Below are 21678 nucleotides of genomic sequence, written 5' to 3' on the forward strand. Positions count from 1 at the left end.
ACTTGTGGTTTTTATTAATTTTATTTTCCACCCTGGTAATAGCCCTAAGTCATGTCAAAATATGTAAAATTGCAGGAAATGAGCTTTAAAACAGTAACATTTTCCTCCCATCTAGGGATTGTGCCAGGGAGCAATGAAATTCACATAGGAAATGAGCTTTAAAACAGTAACATTTTCCTCCCATCTAGGGATTGTGCCAGGGAGCAATGAAATTCACATAGGAAATGAGCTTTAAAACAGTAACATTTTCCTCCCATCTAGGGATTGTGCCAGGGAGCAATGAAATTCACATAGGAAATGAGCTTTAAAACAGTAACATTTTCCTCCCATCTAGGGATTGTGCCAGGGAGCAATGAAATTCACATAGGAAATGAGCTTTAAAACAGTAACATTTTCCTCCCATCTAGGGGTTGTGCCAGGGAGCAATGAAACTCACATAGGAAATCTCACTTCCAAGCTTTCTTCAAAAGTTGTCAGCCCTGCATACGTCATCAATTTGGGCACGTATAGCACAGCGTCATCTAAACCTTTGCATACTGTTTTTTTTGCGAATTCCAACGACAGTACAGTACGAAGACCGGCTAGAGCTGCTTCTCCAATAGAAGTACCCCATCACACTTGTAAGCGATGTCATTTAAATGTTTTATTCAATTTTTTCTTTAACTAGGCAAGTCAGTTAAGAACAAATTCTTATTTTACAATGACGGCCTACCCCGGCCAAAGGCTAACCCGGACGACACAACCACATCCGGTTGTGATACAGCCTGGAATCGAACCAGGATCTGTAGTGACGCCTCTAGCACTGAGATGCAGTGACTTAGACCACTGCGCCACTTGGGGGCCCCATGGCGAGGTTGGCTAGCTAAGCTCATGCATAGCTAGGTTTCCATCTAATTGGAGACAGATTTTCAAGTGAATATTCTAAAATCGGCATAAAGAGAATATGCACATTTTCCCACCAGTCGTGTGTTTCCACCAGACGGACTTGTTGCAGTAAAAATCAGTGCGTGATGACAGTGCACACAAAATTAAATTGTGTGTACCGAATAAAAATAGAATGTTCAATGTGTTTCCAACTCTACCGATAGTTTTGTCCCAAACTGTTGCGTTAAAAAGCAAATGTGCCAACTCTGGTCTTTGCACATGCGCTTTTGCCAACAGCTTGTAGATACAGTGCTGGCAGGCTCTGAGGGTAAACCAGTCTACATGATGAAACTATTATGGACATGAGCCAGAATACTTGTATTTGTCAAACGGCAGTCAAGCACCATGTTTATTTAAAAATTAACTAGAAAAACGTTTAGAGATATACAATCAGGGCTCTCCCCAGGACTTTCTGACAAGGTGGTGCTGATGTAGACTTAAGGCTGGGTATTTTATTTTATTTCACCTTTATTTAACCAGGTATGCTAGTTGAGAACAAGTTCTCATTTACAACTGCGACCTGGTCAAGATAAAGCAAAGTAGTGTGACACAAACAACAACATAGAGTTACACATGGAATAAACAAAACGTACAGTCAATAACGCAATAGAAAAAAAAGTATATATACAGTGTGTGCAAATGAGGTAAGATAAGGGAGGTAAGGCAATAAATAGGCCATAGTGGTGAAATAATTACAATTTAGCAATTAAACACTGGAGTGATAGAGACTGGAGTGATAGATGTGCAGAAGATGAATGTGCAAGTAGAAATACTGGGGTGCAAAGGAGCAAAAATAAATAACAGTATGGTGATGAAGTAGTTGGATGGGCTATTTACAGATGGGCTATGTACAGGTGCAGTGATCTGTTAGCTGCTCTGACAGCTGGTGCTTAAAGTTAGTGAGGAAAATATGAGTCTCCAGCTTCAGTGATTTTTGCAGTTAGTTCCAGTCATTGGTAGCAGAGAACTGGAAGGAAAGGTGGCCAAAGTAGGAATTGGCTTTGGGGGTGACCAGTGAAATATACCTGCTGGAGCAGGTGCTATGGGTGGGTGCTGCTATGGTGACCAGTGAGCTGAGATAAGGCGGGGCTTTACCTATCAAAGACTTATAGATGACCTGGAGCCAGTGGGTTTGGTGACGAATATGAAGCGAGGGCCAGCCAACGAGAGCATACAGGTCGCAGTGGTGGGTAGTATATGGGGCTTTGGTGACAAAACAGATGGCACTGTGATAGACTGCATCCAGTTTGCTGAGTAGAGTGATGGAAGCTATTTTGTAAATGACATCGCCGAAGTCAAGGATCAGTAGGATAGTCAGTTTTACGAGGGTATGTTTGACAACATGAGTGGAGGATGCTTTGTTGCGAAATAGGAAGCCGATTCTAGATTTAATTTAGGATTGGAGATGCTTAATGTGAGTCTGGAAGGAGAGTTTACAGTCTAACCAGACACCTAGGTATTTGTAGATGTTCACATATTCTAAGTCAGACCCGTCCAGAGTAGTGATGCTGGAAGGGCGCGCAGGTGCTGGTAGCGATCCATTGAGGAGCATGCATTTAGTTTTACTTGCATTTAAGAGCAGTTGGAGGCCACGGAAGGAGAGTTGTATGGCATTGAAGCTCGTTTGGAGGTTAGTTAACACAGTGTCCAAAGAAGGGCCAGAGGTATACAGAATGGTGTCGTCTGCATAGAGGTGGATCAGAGAATCACCAGCAGCAAGAGCGACATCATTGATATATACAGAGAAAAGAGTCTGCCAGAGAATTGAAACCTGTGGGCACCCCTATAGAGACTGCTAGAGGTCTGCACAACAGGCCCTCCGATTTGACACACTGAACTCTGTCTGAGAAGTAGTTGGTGAACCAGGCAAGGCAGTCATTTGAGAAACCAAGGCTATTGGGTCTGCCGATAAGAATGTGGTGATTGACAGAGTCGAAAGCCTTGGCCAGGTCGATGAAGACGGCTGCACAGTACTGTCTTTTATCGATGGCAGAAACCAGATTGCATAGCGGAGAAGGTATGGTGGGATTCGAAATGGTTGGTAATCTGTTTGTTCACTTGGCTTTCGAAGACCTTAGAAAGGCAGGGCAGGATAGATATAGGTCTATAACAATTTGGGTTTAGGGTGTCTCCCCCTTTGAAGAGGGGGATGACCGCGGCAGCTTTCCAATCTTTTGGGATCTCAGACGATACGAAAGAGGTTGAACAGGCTAGTAATAGGGGTTGCAACAATTTCGGCAGATAATTTTAGAAAGAGAGGGTCCAGATTGTCAAGCCCGGCTGATTTGTAGGGGTCCAGACTTTGTTATCTAGCTATCTGGATTTAGGTGAAGGAGAAATGGGGGCGGCTTGGGCAAGTTTCTGTGGGGGGTGCAGGGCTGTTGACATGGGTAGGGGTGGCCAGGTGGAAAGCATGGCCACCCATAGAAAAAATGCTTATTGAAATTCTCAATTATCGTGGATTTATCGGTGGTGACAGTGTTTCCTAGCCTCAGTGCAGTGGTCAGCTGGGAGGAGGTGCTCTTATTCTCCATGGACTTTACAGTGTCCCAGAACTGTTTGGAGTTTGTGCAGCAGGATGCACATTTCTGTTTGAAAAAAGATGTCACCTGAATAAGACCCTCTGCATTTATTGGAAAAGAGCATCAAACTCCTTTCACTGTGAAGTTCATCATTTATTTAACCTGTAGCCTAATGCTTCGAATACACCGACAGCGAATACGCAAAATAGTACGCAGCATCGTCTGGATGTGTACGCAACAAAAATTCAACATTCACCTTCCGCTACAGTTTCTGTCAAGCCGTCTACACATACAGTTTGACGCATACGTTCGATAAATCCAACGTATGCACCACATCGTACATAATGCAACTGACTCTGCAATACAACGCTGCAAGGCATACGCCTTCACTGCAAATGAATGTAATTCTGGTGTACCAAGATGCAAAACACTTTCGGTGTGATCAAAGCGTAATAAACTGCATGGTTTCTCGAGTTGTAGGCGGAGGACCACACACCATGTCATCGGAGTGACTCCAAGTTTACTTTGATGATAGTTATTATATCAATATTTGAGCATAAAGGCGTTTCCACCGCCATTTCTCGCATAATTAATTTGACCGACACAAAAAGTTCCCACCATGTCAAACTAACAAATTATCTGTTGGTATTTACAAAATGTTACCGAAATTCCTGTTTCCATCACAGCTGTCATGATTTTGGTACGCAGCATCATTTTATTTTTATTTAACCGTTAATCATCTGGATATCTGTACAACGAAAGTTCAACATTCACCTTCTACTACCATTTCTGTCAAGCCGTCTATGCATACGCAGCGTTTGATTGGAAATTAATGTACTTCTGGTGTACCAAACCGCAGGAACACTGTCGGTGTTATCGAAGGAAGGCTTTTTTCAATTCTCTCATTGACTCCTCAATCCCGGCATGGTCTGTTTCACAAGCGTTCCCGGAAATCTCGCGATGTTGTGCCTCTGGGCTTAGAAACTCTGTGGTATGATACCCTTCACACGCATGCGCGTTCCTTCTATTGCGTTGGAGGCTCATTTGAAAACATTAGCGGTGACTAGCAATGTTTGTTTTGGTTAGCAAGCAACTCGACTAAAGTGAACATACGTTTCTGGATAACACAGTGATATAAACCCATCATTATACTCGAGGAACGACAGTCATCATTCATGGGTGAGCTCAAGGAAATTGATGGCTTTGTTGTAATGTGCACAGGGACACTAACGTTAATAGAGCTATTGAAACGAGCCGGTCTGAGCAGCTAACATGGCTAGCTTGCAAAGGCTAGGTCATTATATTTTTAAGGCTTTGATAGCCTTGATCTTCTGTCTTGGCTAACATTCCAGGAACATTTACTAGCCAACATCGACCGGCGAAATGTAGCTAGGTAGCTAGCTTCCCCCTGTGAAGCCGTCCTTACCCTATCCTGGGGCGCATTCAGCAGGACGCGACGTTTTGGAACGTTCAGATAGAAATTACCTAGATAAAAACAGACCTCCATCTCTGACAATGACATGGCAGGAAAAAAATATGTATATCTGCAATGTTCGAGAACGTTTTACGCACTGAACCTGGCCCTGCACACCTCCAGAGGTAGCAGCCAGCATTGTGCGTCTTACCTTACCTTATTATGTTTCTGTTTAGAGAACCACAGCGTGGATGACGACAACTCCAGCATCCGGTCATCCTCCCCGGCGAACTCTCCTGTCATGGACCGTAACCCCTCACCACCCCCGGACAGAGAGGGGGAGCAGGGCGGGGAAAAAGTGGATGCTATAGGGGAGACAGTTTATAGCAAACACTGGCTGTTCAGCACCTTGACCCGTCTGATTCAGGTAGGTAACCGGTTATGATTCAGGAAGGTAGCCGGTTGTGATTCAGGAAGGTAACTGGTTGTGATTCAGGAAGGTAACTGGTTGTGATTCAGGAAGGTAACTGGTTATGATTCAGGAAGGTAACTGGTTATGATTCAGGAAGGTAACTGGTTATGATTCAGGAAGGTAACTGGTTATGATTCAGGAAGGTAACTGGTTATGATTCAGGAAGGTAACTGGTTATGATTCAGGAAGGTAACTGGTTGTGATTCAGGAAGGTAACTGGTTGTGATTCAGGAAGGTAACTGGTTGTGATTCAGGAAGGTAACTGGTTATGATTCAGGAAGGTAACTGGTTATGATTCAGGAAGGTAACTGGTTGTGATTCAGGAAGGTAACTGGTTGTGATTCAGGAAGGTAACTGGTTATGATTCAGGAAGGTAACTGGTTATGATTCAGGAAGGTAACTGGTTGTGATTCAGGAAGGTAACTGGTTATGATTCAGGAAGGTAACTGGTTGTGATTCAGGAAGGTAACTGGTTATGATTCAGGAAGGTAACTGGTTGTGATTCAGGAAGGTAACTGGTTATGATTCAGGAAGGTAACTGGTTGTGATTCAGGAAGGTAACTGGTTATGATTCAGGAAGGTAACTGGTTGTGATTCAGGAAGGTAACTGGTTATGATTCAGGAAGGTAACTGGTTGTGATTCAGGAAGGTAACTGGTACATTGTTGCAATACAGTATTACTTGTTGCTGATCAAATACCAACAGAAGTACATTAGGTATACCTTCATGACTCATGACACAACTCATCTAGGCTATTGAAGTCTAAAAACCGTTATGGCGACGATGCGTTTTCCACCATCTAATGCATTATCCATCGTCCAGCACTATTTTTCTTGTTGTTGCTCATTACAGAAAGTGCTCTTCCATCTTGTACATTTTACTGTTAATATGCAGAACACATTTTGTCATCTTGTGCTCATAATGCATCGTTGATCATCGTTGTTGTTGTTATGTTCCTTCAGATTGTGTCGGAACAGAACACGGGAGACTCTGATGCCCAGATGCAGCTACCTGAGGAAGATGAGGATGAGCTGTGTAAGATCTGGGACATGGCCATGGATAAGGTATGTGTCTGTCTCTCTCTTTCTTTTCAATTTAAAAGGGCTTTATTGGCATGGGAAACATGTTATTGCCAAAGCAAGTGAAATAAACAATCAGAAATGAACAGTAAACATTACACTCACAAAAGTTTCAAAATAATGTTATATTGTTGGCTATGTACAGTGCAACAATGTGCAAATAGTCTCTCTCTTGCAGGTCTCTTTGCATCTGTAATAGATACAGTGTCTTCAGAAAGTATTCAGACCCCTTGAATATTTCCACATTTTGTTATGTTACAACCTCATTCTAAAATTGATTACATCGTTTTTTTACCTCAATCTGCACACAATCCCCCATAATGACAAAGCAAAAACAGGTTTAGACATTTTTGTTAATTTATTACAAATTAAAACTGATATATTACATTTTACATAAGTATTCAGACCCTTTACTGAGTACTTAGTTGAAGCACCTTTGGCTGTGATCAGCCTCGTGTCTTCTTGGGTATGATGCTACAAGCGTGGCACATCTGTGTTTGGGGAGTTTCTCCCATTCTTCTCTGCAGATCCTCTCAAGCTCTGTCAGGTTGGATGGGGAGCGTCGCTGCTCTCCAGAGATGTTCGATCGGGTTCAAGTCCGGGCTCTGGCTGGGCCACTCAAGGACATTCAGAGACTTGTCCCGAAGCCACTCCTGCGTTGTCTTGGCTGTGTGCTTAGGGTAGTTGTCCTGTGGGAAAGTGAACCTTTGCCTAAGTCTGAGGTCCTGAGTGCTCTGGAGCATGTTTTCATCAAGGATCTCTCTGTACTTTGCTCCGTTCATCTGTCCCTCGATCCTGACTAGTCTCCCAATCCCTGCCGTTGAAAAACTTCCCCACAGCTTGATGCTGCCACCACCATGCTTCACCATAGGGATGGTTCCAGGTTTCCTCCAGACGTGCCACTTGGTATTCAGGCCAAAGGGTTCAATCTTGGTTTCATTAAACCAGATAATCTTGTTTCTCATGGTCTGAGAGTCCTTTAGGTGCCTTTTTGCAAACTCCAAGCGGGCTGTCATGTGCCTTTTACTGAGGAGTGGTTTCTGTCTGTCCACTTTACCTTAAAGGCCTGATTCGTGGAGTGCTGCAGAGATGGTTGTCCTTCTGGAAGGTTCTCCCGTATCCACAGAGGAACTCTGGAGCTCTGTCAGAGTGACCATCAGGTTCTTGGTCACCTCCCTGACCAGGGCCCTTCTTCCCCAATTGCTCAGTTTGGCCGGGTGGTCAGCTCTAGGAGGAGTCTTGGTGCTTCCAAACGTCTTCCATTTAAGAATGATGGAGACCACTGTGTTCTCAGGGACCTTCAATGCTGAAGAAATGTTTAGGTACCCTTCCCCAGATCTGTGCCTCGACACAATCCTGTCTCGGAGATCTACGGAAAATTCCTTCGACCTAATGGCTTGGTTTTTGCTCTGACCTGCTGTGGGACCTTATATAGACAGGTGTGTGCCTTTCCAAATCATGTCCAATCAGTTGAATTTACCACAGGTGAAGTCCAAGGATGACCAATGGAAACAGGATGCACCTGAGCTCAATTTCGAGTCTCATAGCAAAGAGTCTGAATACTTATGTAAATAAGTTTTTTTGCAAAAATGTCTAAATACCTGTTTTCACTTTGTCATTATGGCGTATTGTGATGTCATTATGGGGTATTGTGATGTCATTATGGGGTATTGTGTGTAGATTGATGAGGGGAAAATGTATTTAATCCATTTTAGAATACGGCTGTAACGTAACAAAATGTGGAAAGAGTGAACGGTCTGAATACTTTCCAAATGCACTTTACATGCGTACAGTAAATATCTATTGTGTGTGTGTGTGTGTGTACAAAACATTAGGAACACCGTCCTAATATTGAGTTGAACCCCCCTTTTTGATCTCAGTACAGCCTCAATTTGTCGGGGCATGACTCTAATAAAACGCCCTCTCACTGTCAACTGCGTTTATTTTCAGCAAACTTAACGTGTAAATATTTGTATGAACATAACAAGATTCAACAACTGTGACATAAACTGAAGAAGTTCCACAGACATGTGACTAACAGAAATTGAGTAATGTGTCCCTGAACAAAGGGGGGGAGGGGGGGGGGTCAAAATCAAAAGTAACAGTCAGTATCTGGTGTGGCCACCAGCTGCATTAAGTACTGCAGTGCATCTCCTCCTCATGGACTGACCCAGATTTGCCAGTTCCTGCTGTGAGATGTTACCCCACTCTTCCAACAAGGCATCTGCAAGTTCCCAGACATTTCTGGGGGGAATTGCCCTAGCCCTCACCCTCCGATCCAACAGGTCCCAGACGTGCTCAATGGGATTGAGATCCGGGCTCTTCGCTGGCCATGGCAGAACACTGACATTCCTGTCTTTCAGGAAATCACGCACAGAACGAGCAGTATGGCTGGTGGCATTGTCATGCTGGAGGGTCATGTCAGGATGAGCCTGCAGGAAGGGTACCACATGAGGGAGGAGGATGTCTTCCCTGTAACGCACAGCGTTGAGATTGCCTGCAATGACAACAAGCTCAGTCTGATGATGCTGTGACACACCGCCCCAGACCATGACAGACCCTCCACCTCCAAATCGATCCCGCTCCAGAGTACAGGCCTCGGTGTAACGCTCATTCCTTCAACGATAAATGCAATTCCGACCATCACCCCTGTTGAGACAAAACCGCGACTCATCAGTGAAGAGCACTTTTTGCCAGTCCTGTCTGGTCCAGCGACGGTGGGTTTGTGCCCATAGGCGACGTTGTTGCCGGTGAGGTCTGGTGAGGACCTGCCTTACAACAGGCCTACAAGCCCTCAGTTCAGCCTCTCTCAGCCTATTGAGGACAGTCTGAGCACTGATGGAGGGATTGTGCGTTCCTGGTGTAACTCGGGCAGTTGTTGTTGCCATCCTGTACCTGTCCCGCAGGTGTGATGTTCGGATGTACCGATCCTGTGCAGGTGTTGTTACACGTGGTCTGCCACTGCGAGGACGATCAACTGTCCGTCCTGTCTCCCTGTAACACTGTCTTAGGCGTCTCACAGTACGGACATTGCAATTTATTGCCCTGGTCACATCTGCAGTCCTCATGCCTCCTTGCAGCATGCCTAAGGCACGTTCACGCAGATGAGCAGGGACCCTGGGCATTTTTCTTTTGGTGTTTTTCAGAGTAATGTGAAATTTGATGGGTTAATATGACCCCGTCTTCCTGTCTCTCTGTAGGATGTGGATTAATATGACCCTGTCTTCCTGTCTCTCCTGTAGGATGTGGCTGGTTTCTTACAGGAGTTCAAAGCTGCAGATATCCTCCTGGGAGTGATCGCTAAGTCTCGATGCCCTCGTCTCACTGTGAGTGAACTGTTTTAGTCTTCTAGTTTACATCATGTGTGTTATACTCCATTATAAAACTGGGTGGTTCGACCCCCTGAATTCTGATTTGGCTGGCAGCCGTGGTATATCAGACCGTATACCACGGGTATGACAAAGCAATAAGACACCTCGGGGGTTTGTGGTATACGATGGTGTATTGGCCATATATCACACACACACCCCATTGGGCCATATTGCTTAATCAGTCCATCGTCTAGTCTTTGAAATGCAATATTAATAATAATATTAATAATAATATAAATTAATATTATGTTTCCCCCAATTGCACCCGCAACATTTTAAATTGGCACAACATCATGTTGCCATGGTGTCTTATTGATGTTTTCCCTTGTCCCCTCTTCCCAGGAGATATGTGTGGGGATCCTGGGTAACATAGCCTGCTTCCCTGACACTTGTCTGACCCTCAGCCAGAACAACGACCTAGGGTAGGTGGAGATGGCCATTTACTAAAACCCTTTTCACACTGTCATGACAACCTGAACAGTACTGTGTTGGCTCTGATATGTACCAGCACCGTTCCAACTCATGGTGGATGTTAACTGTTTCTCTGGGGTAATTCTGTTTCTCTCCACAGGGTGGTGCTGTTGCTCCTTCTTGGAGACACTGATCCCCCTACACTGCTGGAGACATGCAGGTGAGAATACCCTGAAAAGGCTAGAAAATCCTTCATTGTCTGTTGTCGTAGCTCAAATAAGAGGAAGAAGCACAATGCTGTATATACTTTTTTTTTTTTGGAGAGAGATTTAACTCTACGCAAATTAACTGAGACTGGTTTCCCTAAAGCATCTTAAGGGTCATTTCATCATTAGAACCTTCGTAGGAGCGTCGTTAAATCTCCGAGCTGTTTCTCAAAACCATCGAGGCGTTCGTTATTTGCCAACTGCTTGTGACCACTCGTACAACAGCTAAGAGCGACATTAGAATATTTGTTTGGGCCCTTCCACCTCACTTTATACACACAAGATCTCCGCTAAACATAGGATCAAGATGTTTATCTGTCTCTCTGTGACCGCTGATAACTTGGGAATGAAGTTGACTACAAAAGTTTCCCGATGTCTTTGCAATTGTTAGAAACAAACAAAGGATAAAAACATGCTTTCAAATGAAAACCGAGATGACTATATACAAAATATATATACACTGCTCAAAAAAATAAAGGGAACACTTAAACAACACAATGTAACTCCAAGTCAATCACACTTCTGTGAAATCAAACTGTCCACTTAGGAAGCAACACTGATTGACAATAAATTTCACATGCTGTTGTGCAAATGGAATAGACAAAAGGTGGAAATTATAGGCAATTAGTAAGACACCCCCAAAAAAGGAATGGTTCTGCAGGTGGTGACCACACACCACTTCTCAGTTCCTATGCTTCCTGGCTGATGTTTTGGTCACTTTTGAATGCTGGCGGTGCTTTCACTCTAGTGGTAGCATGAGACGGAGTCTACAACCCACACAAGTGGCTCAGGTAGTGCAGTTCATCCAGGATGGCACATCAATGCGAGCTGTGGCAAGAAGGTTTGCTGTGTCTGTCAGCGTAGTGTCCAGAGCATGGAGGCGCTACCAGGAGACAAGCCAGTACATCAGGAGAAGTGGAGGAGGCCGTAGGAGGGCAACAACCCAGCGGCAGGACCGCTACCTCCGCCTTTGTGCAAGGAGGAGCAGGTGGAGCACTGCCAGAGCCCTGCAAAATGACCTCCAGCAGGCCACAAATGTGAAATTGCACAACAGCATGTGAAATTTATTGTCAATCAGTTTTGCTTCCTAAGTGGACAGTTTGATTTCACAGAAGTGTGATTGACTTGGAGTTACATTGTGATGTTTAAGTGTTCCCTTTATTTTTTTGAGCAGTGTATATATATATATATATACACATTAATCCTATAGGTATTTGTTGGTGTTTGTAATAGGATCCACAGTAGCTGTTGAGAAACCATCAGATACTCTTCCTGGGGTCAACACAAAACATGACACAATATACAGAATATTTAATAGACAAGAAGAACTCAAGTACAGAACCACATCAATTTGCCTACATAGTCCTATAGAGTTGAATCATATTGAAATTCATTACATGTTCAGTCCAATTGAGTTCTATTTTTGCTAATTGTAGGCTACATTGTCTGTAATTTTTTGGGGGTCCTCAATATATTTCATGATGTGTTACAACGTGTGCGATGATGTGCCAGATCTGTGATTTCGTGTGTTTATTATAGAGTAGGACTAAGCATTATAATAAGCAGCCACAATATTTTCAGCTATAGGTGGTAATATGAGCTGATCTGTCGTCGGTATTGTGGAATACTTCTAATGTTAAGGTCAGATTTGAATGGAGAAGGCTGATCTGAGAGCAGTGCTGCCTTTAAAAAAAAATGTATCCTTTATTTAACTAGGCAAGTCAGTTCAGAACAGATTCTTATTTACAATGACGGCCTACACCGTAGCCAAACCCAGAAGACGCTTTTCCAATTGTGCGCCGCCCTATCTGACTCCCAATCACGGCGGGTTGTGATACAGCCTGGATTTGAACCAGGGTGTCTGTAGTGACGCCTCTAGCACTGAGATGCAGTGCCTTAGACTGCTGCGCCACTCGGGAGCCCCCTTTTCGTTCCATCCTATCAGTATTCGACACATGCTCCAACGACACACCTAGCCAACGTTCTTTTTTTTTCTGCGTGGTGTTTTTTGCAAACGCGTGTTATATTTTCGTCCGTTGTCGGAGCGATGCATTGTCTTAACACTCGTATGCCTAAGTTCCATGACTATCGGGAAATCGGGCCCAGGTCTTGTCAAAGTCTTCTATTGCTTTTAGACTGCGTTTTGTTGATATTTTGTTATTGTTGTTATTATTTGTTGATTGGGGCTGAATGTCTTTTTGTCCAGACTGCTGCTGACCTGTGTGTCCCAGAACGATGTGTCTTGTCTGTGGCTAGAGAGAGTACGGCAGCACACCTCTGTGTGTTCCAGCCTCTGCTTCATCATGTGCAGCTCCACCAACAGTAGGTCCTTCATATGTTACAACAACTCAATGTGATGAAAGATGTTTTCTTTCCAAATCTAATGGGAATCATTTGTCAAATGTAACTTACACAAATGTGAGTATATTGAGAATATTGATTTAGAATATGTTCAAAGATTCATCCACCCAGGGACTCATCTATCAACAATGAGGAATATACATCGTCAGTCACCGGCTTCATTAGGAAATGTGTTCATTATGTTGTACCCACAATAACAATCAGACATACCCCCACCAAAATCTCTGGATGAATGGAGGAGTCCGTACTATGCTGAGAGCCCCGTTCTGCAGCATTCTATGTCAGCAGAACGAACCCCGGTGACTGTGGCACACAACGCCATGCAAGGCAAGCACGTACGAGCTCTGCAAATCCATTAGGGGCGCAAAAAGACAATACAGACTCAAACTTGAATTGATATTCGACAACTCAGACTTGCGTCGCCTGTGGCAAGGACTACAGGCTATCACAGACTACAAAAGGCGCATCCAGCTGTCTGGTGCCCACCGAAGCCTCCGTCCCAGACAGGCTTAACACATTCTATGCTCGCTTCGAGGCAGACAATACCGAGCCATCCAGGAAGACTCTCGATGCCCCCTGAAGACCAGACAATACCGAGCCATCCAGGAAGACTCTCGATGCCCCCTGAAGACCAGACAATACCGAGCCATCCAGGAAGACTCTCGATGCCCCCTGAAGACCAGACAATACCGAGCCATCCAGGAAGACTCTCGATGCCCCCTGAAGACCAGACAATACCGAGCCATCCAGGAAGATATATATATATATTTGATGAAACTGAGTGAAACCCACTGTTTACTTTTCATTCACTGTGTGTGTGTGTGTGTGTGTGTGTGTGTGTGTGTGTGTGTAGTGGACCTGCTGGTGAAGGTGGGGGAGCTGGTTGACAAGCTGTTTGACTTGGATGAAGAGTTGATGAAGACCTGGGTCACAGCTGGATCTCAGCCCAGTGATGAAGACAAGGAAGAGGAGGAGGAGGGGGAGAGGCGTCTGGACGTGGCCTCCTCGCTCCTCGAGGCTGCCAAGCAGCTACGGTAAAGACGTTTGTTTCTGCTGATATTATAATAATATTATCTTAGCAGGTATTGGTAAATACAGCTCTCTGTTAGAACCGCTTTGATGGAGGTATCAGTAAGAGCAAGCTTGTAACAGCATGACATCATGATTTCAGCAGACCTGCCACTGGGTGGCGTCATTCTGATATGACAAGCAACATGAGGGGTTATCCACGTGTTTCCACAGGTCAGAGAGTTCCAGAGGGTTTATTAGGGGGCTATCCACGTGTTTCCACAGGTCAGAGGGTTTATGAGGGGCTATCCACGTGTTTCCACAGGTCAGAGAGTTCCAGAGGGTTTATGAGGGGCTATCCACGTGTTTCCACAGGTCAGAGGGTTTATGAGGGGCTATCCACGTGTTTCCACAGGTCAGAGAGTTCCAGAGGGTTTATGAGGGGCTATCCACGTGTTTCCACAGGTCAGAGAGTTCCAGAGGGTTTATGAGGGGCTATCCACGTGTTTCCACAGGTCAGAGAGTTCCAGAGGGTTTATGAGGGGCTATCCACGTGTTTCCACAGGTCAGAGAGTCCAGAGGGTTTATGAGGGGCTATCCACGTGTTTCCACAGGTCAGAGAGTTCCAGAGGGTTTATGAGGGGCTATCCACGTGTTTCCACAGGTCAGAGAGTTCCAGAGGGTTTATGAGGGGCTATCCACGTGTTTCCACAGGTCAGAGAGTCCAGAGGGTTTATGAGGGGCTATCCACGTGTTTCCACAGGTCAGAGAGTCCAGAGGGTTTATGAGGGGCTATCCACGTGTTTCCACAGGTCAGAGAGTTCCAGAGAGTTTATGAGGGTCTATCCACGTGTTTCCACAGGTCAGAGAGTCCAGAGGGTTTAGAGGTGTACCTGCATGCCCTCCAGCTCCTCACCACTATCCATCATGGGATTCAGACACTGGGTGAGACGTGTTGTACAAAATGGCTGCTTTTATGTATTCAATAAATGTTTTGACAGCTATTGTGACTGGTTGGGAAAAAATCCATAAATTACAGGAACTTCTCTCTTTTAAATGACTTCTCCCTCTTGGTATATCTAGTACGCTAGTATGTTAATATATTTCTATCTAGCTGTTTTTTTATCCTGAGAGCTGAAGTTAGTAAGATTTCCACTGTATTCATTACTCATAGCAAGTAAAGTTGACTAAGTAGACATGAAATATAACTCAGTCCCTCGTCTCCAGCTGTTGCAGGTGGGACAGGCCAGGCTCTATGGACCTTCCTGTGTGAGGTAGTGTGTGAGGACCTGTGTCAGCCAGACGACCCTCCGTTAGTACTACAGGAACAGAAGAGCTTACTGGTCCATGCGCTGGCTGTTCTGTCAGTCCTGTATGCGTGTCAGGACCGGGAAGCAGAGCACAGCAAAGCAGACACACGTAAGAGACCCCCTGGATTTCACTTTAGTCTCTGACACCGTCTCTCTCTGTCTTGTACCGTGAGACAAGAGATGTTTCTAATGTTGTTACTGCTTAATCACCAGACGTGAGCGTCATTTAATTTATTCTTCTTTCACTAACTGATCGTTTTTTTCTAACCAAAACCAATGGAAGTCACTGTAACCTGAAAGTGAAAACATATGGCAAAATTAATGTTTTTTTGTTGTTGTTTTTTTTCATGTTCCGAATCATCCCAAAGTATCTGAACGGTCTGTTCTCTGTTCTCCAGTGTTGCCTCTAGTTGGGACCATGTTGAGGGTACTGCAGTACCATAGAGAGTACCAGGTCAGTTCAGGACACGGACAGAAGGAGAAGAAGGATGGACAGGAGGAGGAGGAGGAGAAGGTGGATGAGCAGCTCCAGGCTCTGATCCAGACCACGGCTGAGTTCCTCTCTGACGTCATCACTGACCTCACCAAGGTAACGCTGCCGCTGGAACTGTCAATCAAAAAAAAACAGTCACCATTTCCTACAATGTTACTTCATCTCTAAACCAAAATAAGTTGATATGACATTTTTTTATATTGTATGTTTATAACCTATATTTATTTATTTTATTTATTTAGACTTTTTACTTAACTAGGCAAGTCAGTTAAGAACAAATTCGTATTTACAATGACGTGTCTGTGTGTGTCTGTGTGTGATCCCTAGGATGCGGTGTCTGAGTTGGTGACGAGAGGTTACCTGACAGAAAAGACATGTCTGTCAGCAGTAGGCTCTATGCTCCCCCACTTCAGCCCTGCCGTAAGTTCTCCCTTTATAATGCGCACATAATATCCATCATGACTGACAAATAGAGGCTCCTATATATAGATGTCAGTGGATAGTTTATCGTGAACATTGTGGTGGCATCATTGTGATACTAAATCAGGTCAATAAGAGTTTGTTTCCAGTTTACCTGTTGTCTTTGTCTGTGATGTCACTTGTTCTCTGGAAACGTGGTTTCCCTCACACTTCCTCCCGGTGTGAATAGATGTTGTCATAACCAAGCCTACATCACCTGTACAGGTACAACACCTGGTCTTCAGGTTGTCATAACTAACCCTCCGCCGGTGGTAGAAAGTACTTAAGTAAAAAAATACTTTAAAGTACTACTTAAGTCGTTTTTTTTTGTGTATCTGTACTTTACTTCACTACATTCCTAAGTAAAATAATGTACTTTTTACTCCGTACATTTTCCCTGACCCCCCAAAAGTACTCGTTTCATTTTGAATGCTTAGCAGGACAGGAAAATGGTCCAAGTCACGCACTTATCAAGAGAACATCCCTACTGCCTCTGATCTGGCAGACTCAATAAACACAAATGCTTTGTTTGCAGTGTTCCCCAGGCTAACCTTAAATAAATAAAATAAGAAAATATTGCGGTCTGGTTTGCTTAATATAAGCAATTTGAAATGATTTATACTTTTGATACTTAAGTATATTTAAAACCAAATACTTTTAGACTTTTTCTCAAGTATGATTTTACTGGGTGACTTTCACATTTACTTGAGTAATTTTCTATTAAGGTACGTTTACTTTTACTCAAGTATGACACAATTTGGGTACTTTTTCCACCTCTGCCTTCCTTTACCTGTACAGGTACAACACCTGGTCTTCATGTTGTCGGAGGCTGATCCCCAGCTGGCAGACACAGTGAGAAAGGAATTTCCTGTCTCCCTCAGCCCAAGCTGATCCACTTGGCCTCTTCCTTCTCCAGACTAAGGTATCCATGGTGGATACTGTTATAGCCATGGAATACCACACTGCGCATACATAGAGGTTGCATACTAATGCCAATACACTTGGACTGTACTGTGAGAAAACATGAAATAGTGTCCACTGTTTTTATTGTTTTTGTTTTTAGATCATGGTCTATAAAAATGGAAAGTCTTACTCCAGGAAATAAACAGAATTGTCTGTTTGTTTAACTTGTTTAAAATAAAATGGTATTCTTATTTGATATCATGTTTTAAACGAGCATAATCTCCTATGCGGCTAAAAAGGATCATTACATTGTATGTTCCAATGTGGGCCTACTGTATTATTCAGCGTTGGGTTGCAAAATGATGCTAACTTTCCTCACGTTGCCGGGTTTTTCAGAAATCCTGGTTTGAGATTCGGATCAGGATTTCCTGCTTAATCCCTCCCGATTCCAGGAAACCTCCATCCGGTATTTCTGGGAAAACATGGTGATTTTGGGTTATCACCATTTTACAACCCTAATTCAGTCATGTTTCTGTCAGTCTGTTGACAAGGAGAGCTTTTTCCAGCTCATAACAGATAATTGAATGGCCTTCTTTACCCAGTCAACTTGTTGCTGTTTTTAATAAAGAGATTAAATATTCCCTCAAACATTTTGTGTCAGCAGATTTGGACGATCAGTAGGTATGTTTCCATGAACTTTTTTTGTAGGCATTTAGGAAGTTCACATAGAAAATAGATTTGACATTTTCCTGCTAGGGTGTGTTTCAATTTAACTGTCTTGTCAATTTAATAAACAGCTGAATATAATGACTAAAATAAACTTTTTCTCAAAAACCTACAATGTCTAATAAAATTAAGTGGTTGAAGTATTTCCATCACCCATTTAGGCAAATTGCTCGTTAATAAATTGGCGACAGCCTGTATGCCTTCCAACCTAATTTGTTTCATGTCTTCGGTAGCCTGCAAATCCCAGTATGTATAGAATCCAAAAACTTGATTTAATATTTGCAATATTCTATTAATTCTCATGTGCCAACGTATCGCCATGGTGAAATTTGCACTCCTGTAAATCTGTAATAATTGGATGGTGAAACTGGCATCCAGCCAACCAGAAAAGCAAGGCGAAACAATTCAGCCATTCTTGAAAGTCGGGACTTGGATCCTGCAAAGAAAAATGTGTATAATTGAAAAATTTGATTTGGAATTAAATGTGGAGTTGAGCTTCATAGTTTATTATGAATTATTTTGAATAATTTAATTTATTTCCATCATTTGTCTGAATAAAGAAAGTTAGACAAAAGTCAAATCCAGCACTGTCGAACGGATAAAAATGTTATCGACCTTTAAACATGTCTCCTATATCTGCCGTTTCCGTTACAAATATCGCAATCATTTTTTGGGTGACATCTCTTGTCGAATAAACCTGTGTCAATGGAAAGCTGCCTAGACATCAATACATGAGTGTGTACAGGTGTGTGTGTGTATATATATATGTGCATTAGTATACAATAGGTGTTTCACCTAATGACGTGCATGTATATTTCATGCTATTATTAGTTTACTTTCTATTTGCGTCTTTCCATTCATGCTTTAGGAAACATGAATGTCTCTAAGAATCACAGAATTACTGTCAATCTGGTTTTGCTCCCAGCGCGGTGGGGAATGAGTGTGAGTTAATCTCTTTTTTTAAAGAGTGGAAAAACACCCTTCATGTGATATTTATGTTTCAGGAAACAAGCACAAAATCGCTGTCAAATTAATATTTCTTTGCCCTAGGTACGATGAGGATGAGTGATCACCAAAAGAGAGTCTCTGTATCTGTGTTGAGTCCTCCTTTCTTAGCATATGAGTAGTGGGAGGCCGGTGATGACGACACGGGGGGATAACGATCACTCCATAACGATAGAACTGCATCAACTAAGGTTGTCTCCCAAATAGAACACTATTCCCTATGTAGTGCACTACTTAAGACCGTGATCCCGTAGGGTTCTGGCCAAAAAGTAGTGCACTACATAGGGGAATAGGGTCCTATTTGGGATGCTAAACCCCACCCCCCAGATGAAAGACCCCCTAGTCCTCTCCTAACAATGAACTAATTTGGTTCCCAGATGCAGGCCCGGACCCTCGCCCACCTGTGACAGGGTAGCAGAGGGACAACCTGCGTATTTCCAGCTCACTGACGAAAGCAAGCACGGATTCAGAGTGAATATATAGCAGCTTTTTAATTAGAGCTTTAAAGGGATTGATATGTAGAATACTCTTTCTAATGGAAATAGGCCTACTGAGTGGAGGAGAGGGTGTGGGAGGGAGAGAAAGAGATGGAGAGAGAGGGTGTGGGAGGGAGAGAGAGAGAAAGAGATGGATAGAGAAAGAGATGGCGAGAGAGAGATGGAGAGAGGGTGTGGGAGGGAGTGAAAGAGAGAGAGGGTGTGGGAGGAAGAGAGAGAAAGAGATGGAAGAGAGAGATGGAGAGAGTGATGGGAAGAGAGGGAGGGAGCGAGATGGATAGAGAGTGATGGGAAGAGAGAGAGGGAGGGAGAGAGTGATGGGAAGAGAAAGAGATGGATAGAGTGATGGGAAGAGAGAGTTGATATGATGCCCATATGGTCAACCCAAACATTTCTTCCTGCTTCCTCATAAGGGTAAACTCGGGTGTGCCATACACCCATTATATTAGAGAGGGCACAAAGTATGTATCACATAATCTAGAGGCATAATCATTATGCCTATGTAACCGATGTGAAATGGCTAGCTAGTTAGCGGTGGTGCGCGCTAATAGCGTTTCAATCGGTAACGTCACTCACTCGGAGACCTGAAGTAGTTGTTCCCCTTGCTCTGCAAGGGCCGTGGCTTTTGTGGCGCGATGGGTAACGATGCTTTGTGGGTGACTGTTGTCTGTGTGCAGAGGGTCCCTGGTTCGAGCCCAGGTAGGGGCGAGGAGAGGGACGGAAGCAATACTCCTACACCTAATTCTATGAAAAGAATGTCAATTTTTCTGCATCGGTTATCTAATCATACCTTTTTAGTATGTCATTCTATGGTTAGAGGACTCCTGATATCTCCAGGAGTGATAAGTATAATTTGTGTCTATTGTCTTTTTCCTAGCTTGTGGACTGCTGACTGATCATACCTTGCAGCTGATTGTTGACACATCAACCTTCTTGAAGAAGGCACGGTGATGCCAAAACGTTGGTGTTTTACCCAATAAATTACTGGGAGTTTATATATATATATATCTCTTTATTTTTGTAGCTTACGGTTTATTGACCGTTAGTTAGCACCTCTACTCTAAATCATTTTCTCTGGTTGTGTGCCAGCTCGTGCTTTAATTAGACATCCTGTTACTAGACACATCCTGTTACTGGACACATCCTGTTACTAGACACATCCTGTTATCAGACACATCCTCTTACTAGACATATCCTGTTATCAGACACATCCTGTTATCAGACACATCCTCTTACTAGACATATCCTGTTATCAGACACATCCTGTTATCAGACACATCCTGTTATCAGACATCACGTTATCAGACACATCCTGTTATCAGACATCACGTTATCAGACACATCCTGTTATCAGACACATCCTCTTACTAGACATATCCTGTTATCAGACACATCCTGTTATCAGACACATCCTGTTATCAGACACATCCTGTTACTAGACACATCCTGTTACTAGACACATCCTGTTACTAGACACATCCTGTTACTAGACACATCCTGTTATCAGACACATCCTGTTATCAGACACATCCTGTTATCAGACACATCCTGTTACTAGACATATCCTGTTACTAGACACATCCTGTTACTAGACACATCCTGTTACTAGACACATCCTGTTATCAGACACATCCTGTTACTAGACACATCCTGTTACTAGACACATCCTGTTATCAGACACATCCTGTTACTAGACACATCCTGTTACTAGACACATCCTGTTATCAGACACATCCTGTTACTAGACACATCCTGTTACTAGACACATCCTGTTACTAGACACATCCTGTTATCAGACACATCCTGTTACTAGACACATCCTGTTACTAGACACATCCTGTTATCAGACACATCCTGTTATCAGACACATCCTGTTACTAGACACATCCTGTTACTAGACACATCCTGTTACTAGACACATCCTGTTACTAGACACATCCTGTTACTAGACACATCCTGTTATCAGACACATCCTGTTATCAGACACATCCTGTTACTAGACACATCCTGTTATCAGACACATCCTGTTATCAGACACATCCTGTTATTAGACATATCCTGTTGAGTACCAGTGCTGGTCTTGTTTCTTTAATAGACAGTTGTGATCTTTCGATGTTCTGCTAAGACTTCAAATGAAGAGCACTAATACTTGGCCTTTTCGACCAAATCTTACAGCCAAATCGTTGCAAGGTATTCTTTCCTTGGGATTGGCCAGAGGATGTTTCACGTCACATCCAGTTCAGGGTGATTCTCAGATGGTTCCTGCCTAACTGTCAAGTCCATCTCCAGCCTGCCATGTCTAGCTGAACTCTGATACAACCTGACTCCTAACTCACGGTGCAGTGGAGCTTGAATGGCTGTACGGAGGGAAGGAGCCTAATACTAGTCAGAATTACTTATTGTGTGTGTGTGCGTTTGTGTGCGTACATATTTCTAACACTATCCAAAGATGATGGT

At 43.5% G+C, this 21678-nt stretch overlaps 1 protein-coding gene across 3 annotated transcripts; it reads left to right on the top strand.

Moving 5' to 3' along the window:
* The first annotated feature begins 519 nt into the window (after positions 1-519).
* Positions 520-17641, top strand: saal1 (serum amyloid A-like 1). 3 transcript variants are annotated; one of them, XM_071405234.1, is made up of 13 exons: positions 520-620; positions 5097-5287; positions 6295-6396; positions 9654-9737; positions 10125-10204; positions 10354-10413; positions 12666-12781; positions 13674-13854; positions 14691-14773; positions 15056-15247; positions 15537-15727; positions 15959-16051; positions 16889-17641. In XM_071405234.1, the coding sequence occupies exons 2-13, from the start codon at positions 5162-5164 to the stop codon at positions 16979-16981; spliced, it is 1401 nt and encodes a 466-aa protein (XP_071261335.1). In that variant the 5' UTR covers positions 520-620; positions 5097-5161; the 3' UTR covers positions 16982-17641. The 3 variants fall into 3 exon arrangements, with proteins under 3 accessions (XP_071261335.1, XP_071261333.1, XP_071261334.1); XM_071405232.1 differs by lacking the exon at positions 520-620 and adding an exon at positions 4389-4625; XM_071405233.1 differs by lacking the exons at positions 520-620; positions 16889-17641 and adding exons at positions 4419-4625; positions 16316-16360.
* Positions 17642-21678: the final 4037 nt, after the last annotated feature.

Source organism: Salvelinus alpinus, chromosome 6 (assembly GCF_045679555.1).
Source record: "Salvelinus alpinus chromosome 6, SLU_Salpinus.1, whole genome shotgun sequence".
NCBI classification, from domain to species: domain Eukaryota; kingdom Metazoa; phylum Chordata; class Actinopteri; order Salmoniformes; family Salmonidae; genus Salvelinus; species Salvelinus alpinus.

Coding starts and splice junctions, on each gene's coding strand:
- saal1 (XM_071405232.1), top strand. Junction 9,738..10,124: donor CTCGATGCCCTCGTCTCACT/GTGAGTGAACTG, acceptor CCCTCTTCCCAG/GAGATATGTGTGGGGATCCT. Junction 12,782..13,673: donor CATGTGCAGCTCCACCAACA/GTAGGTCCTTCA, acceptor GTGTGTGTGTAG/TGGACCTGCTGGTGAAGGTG.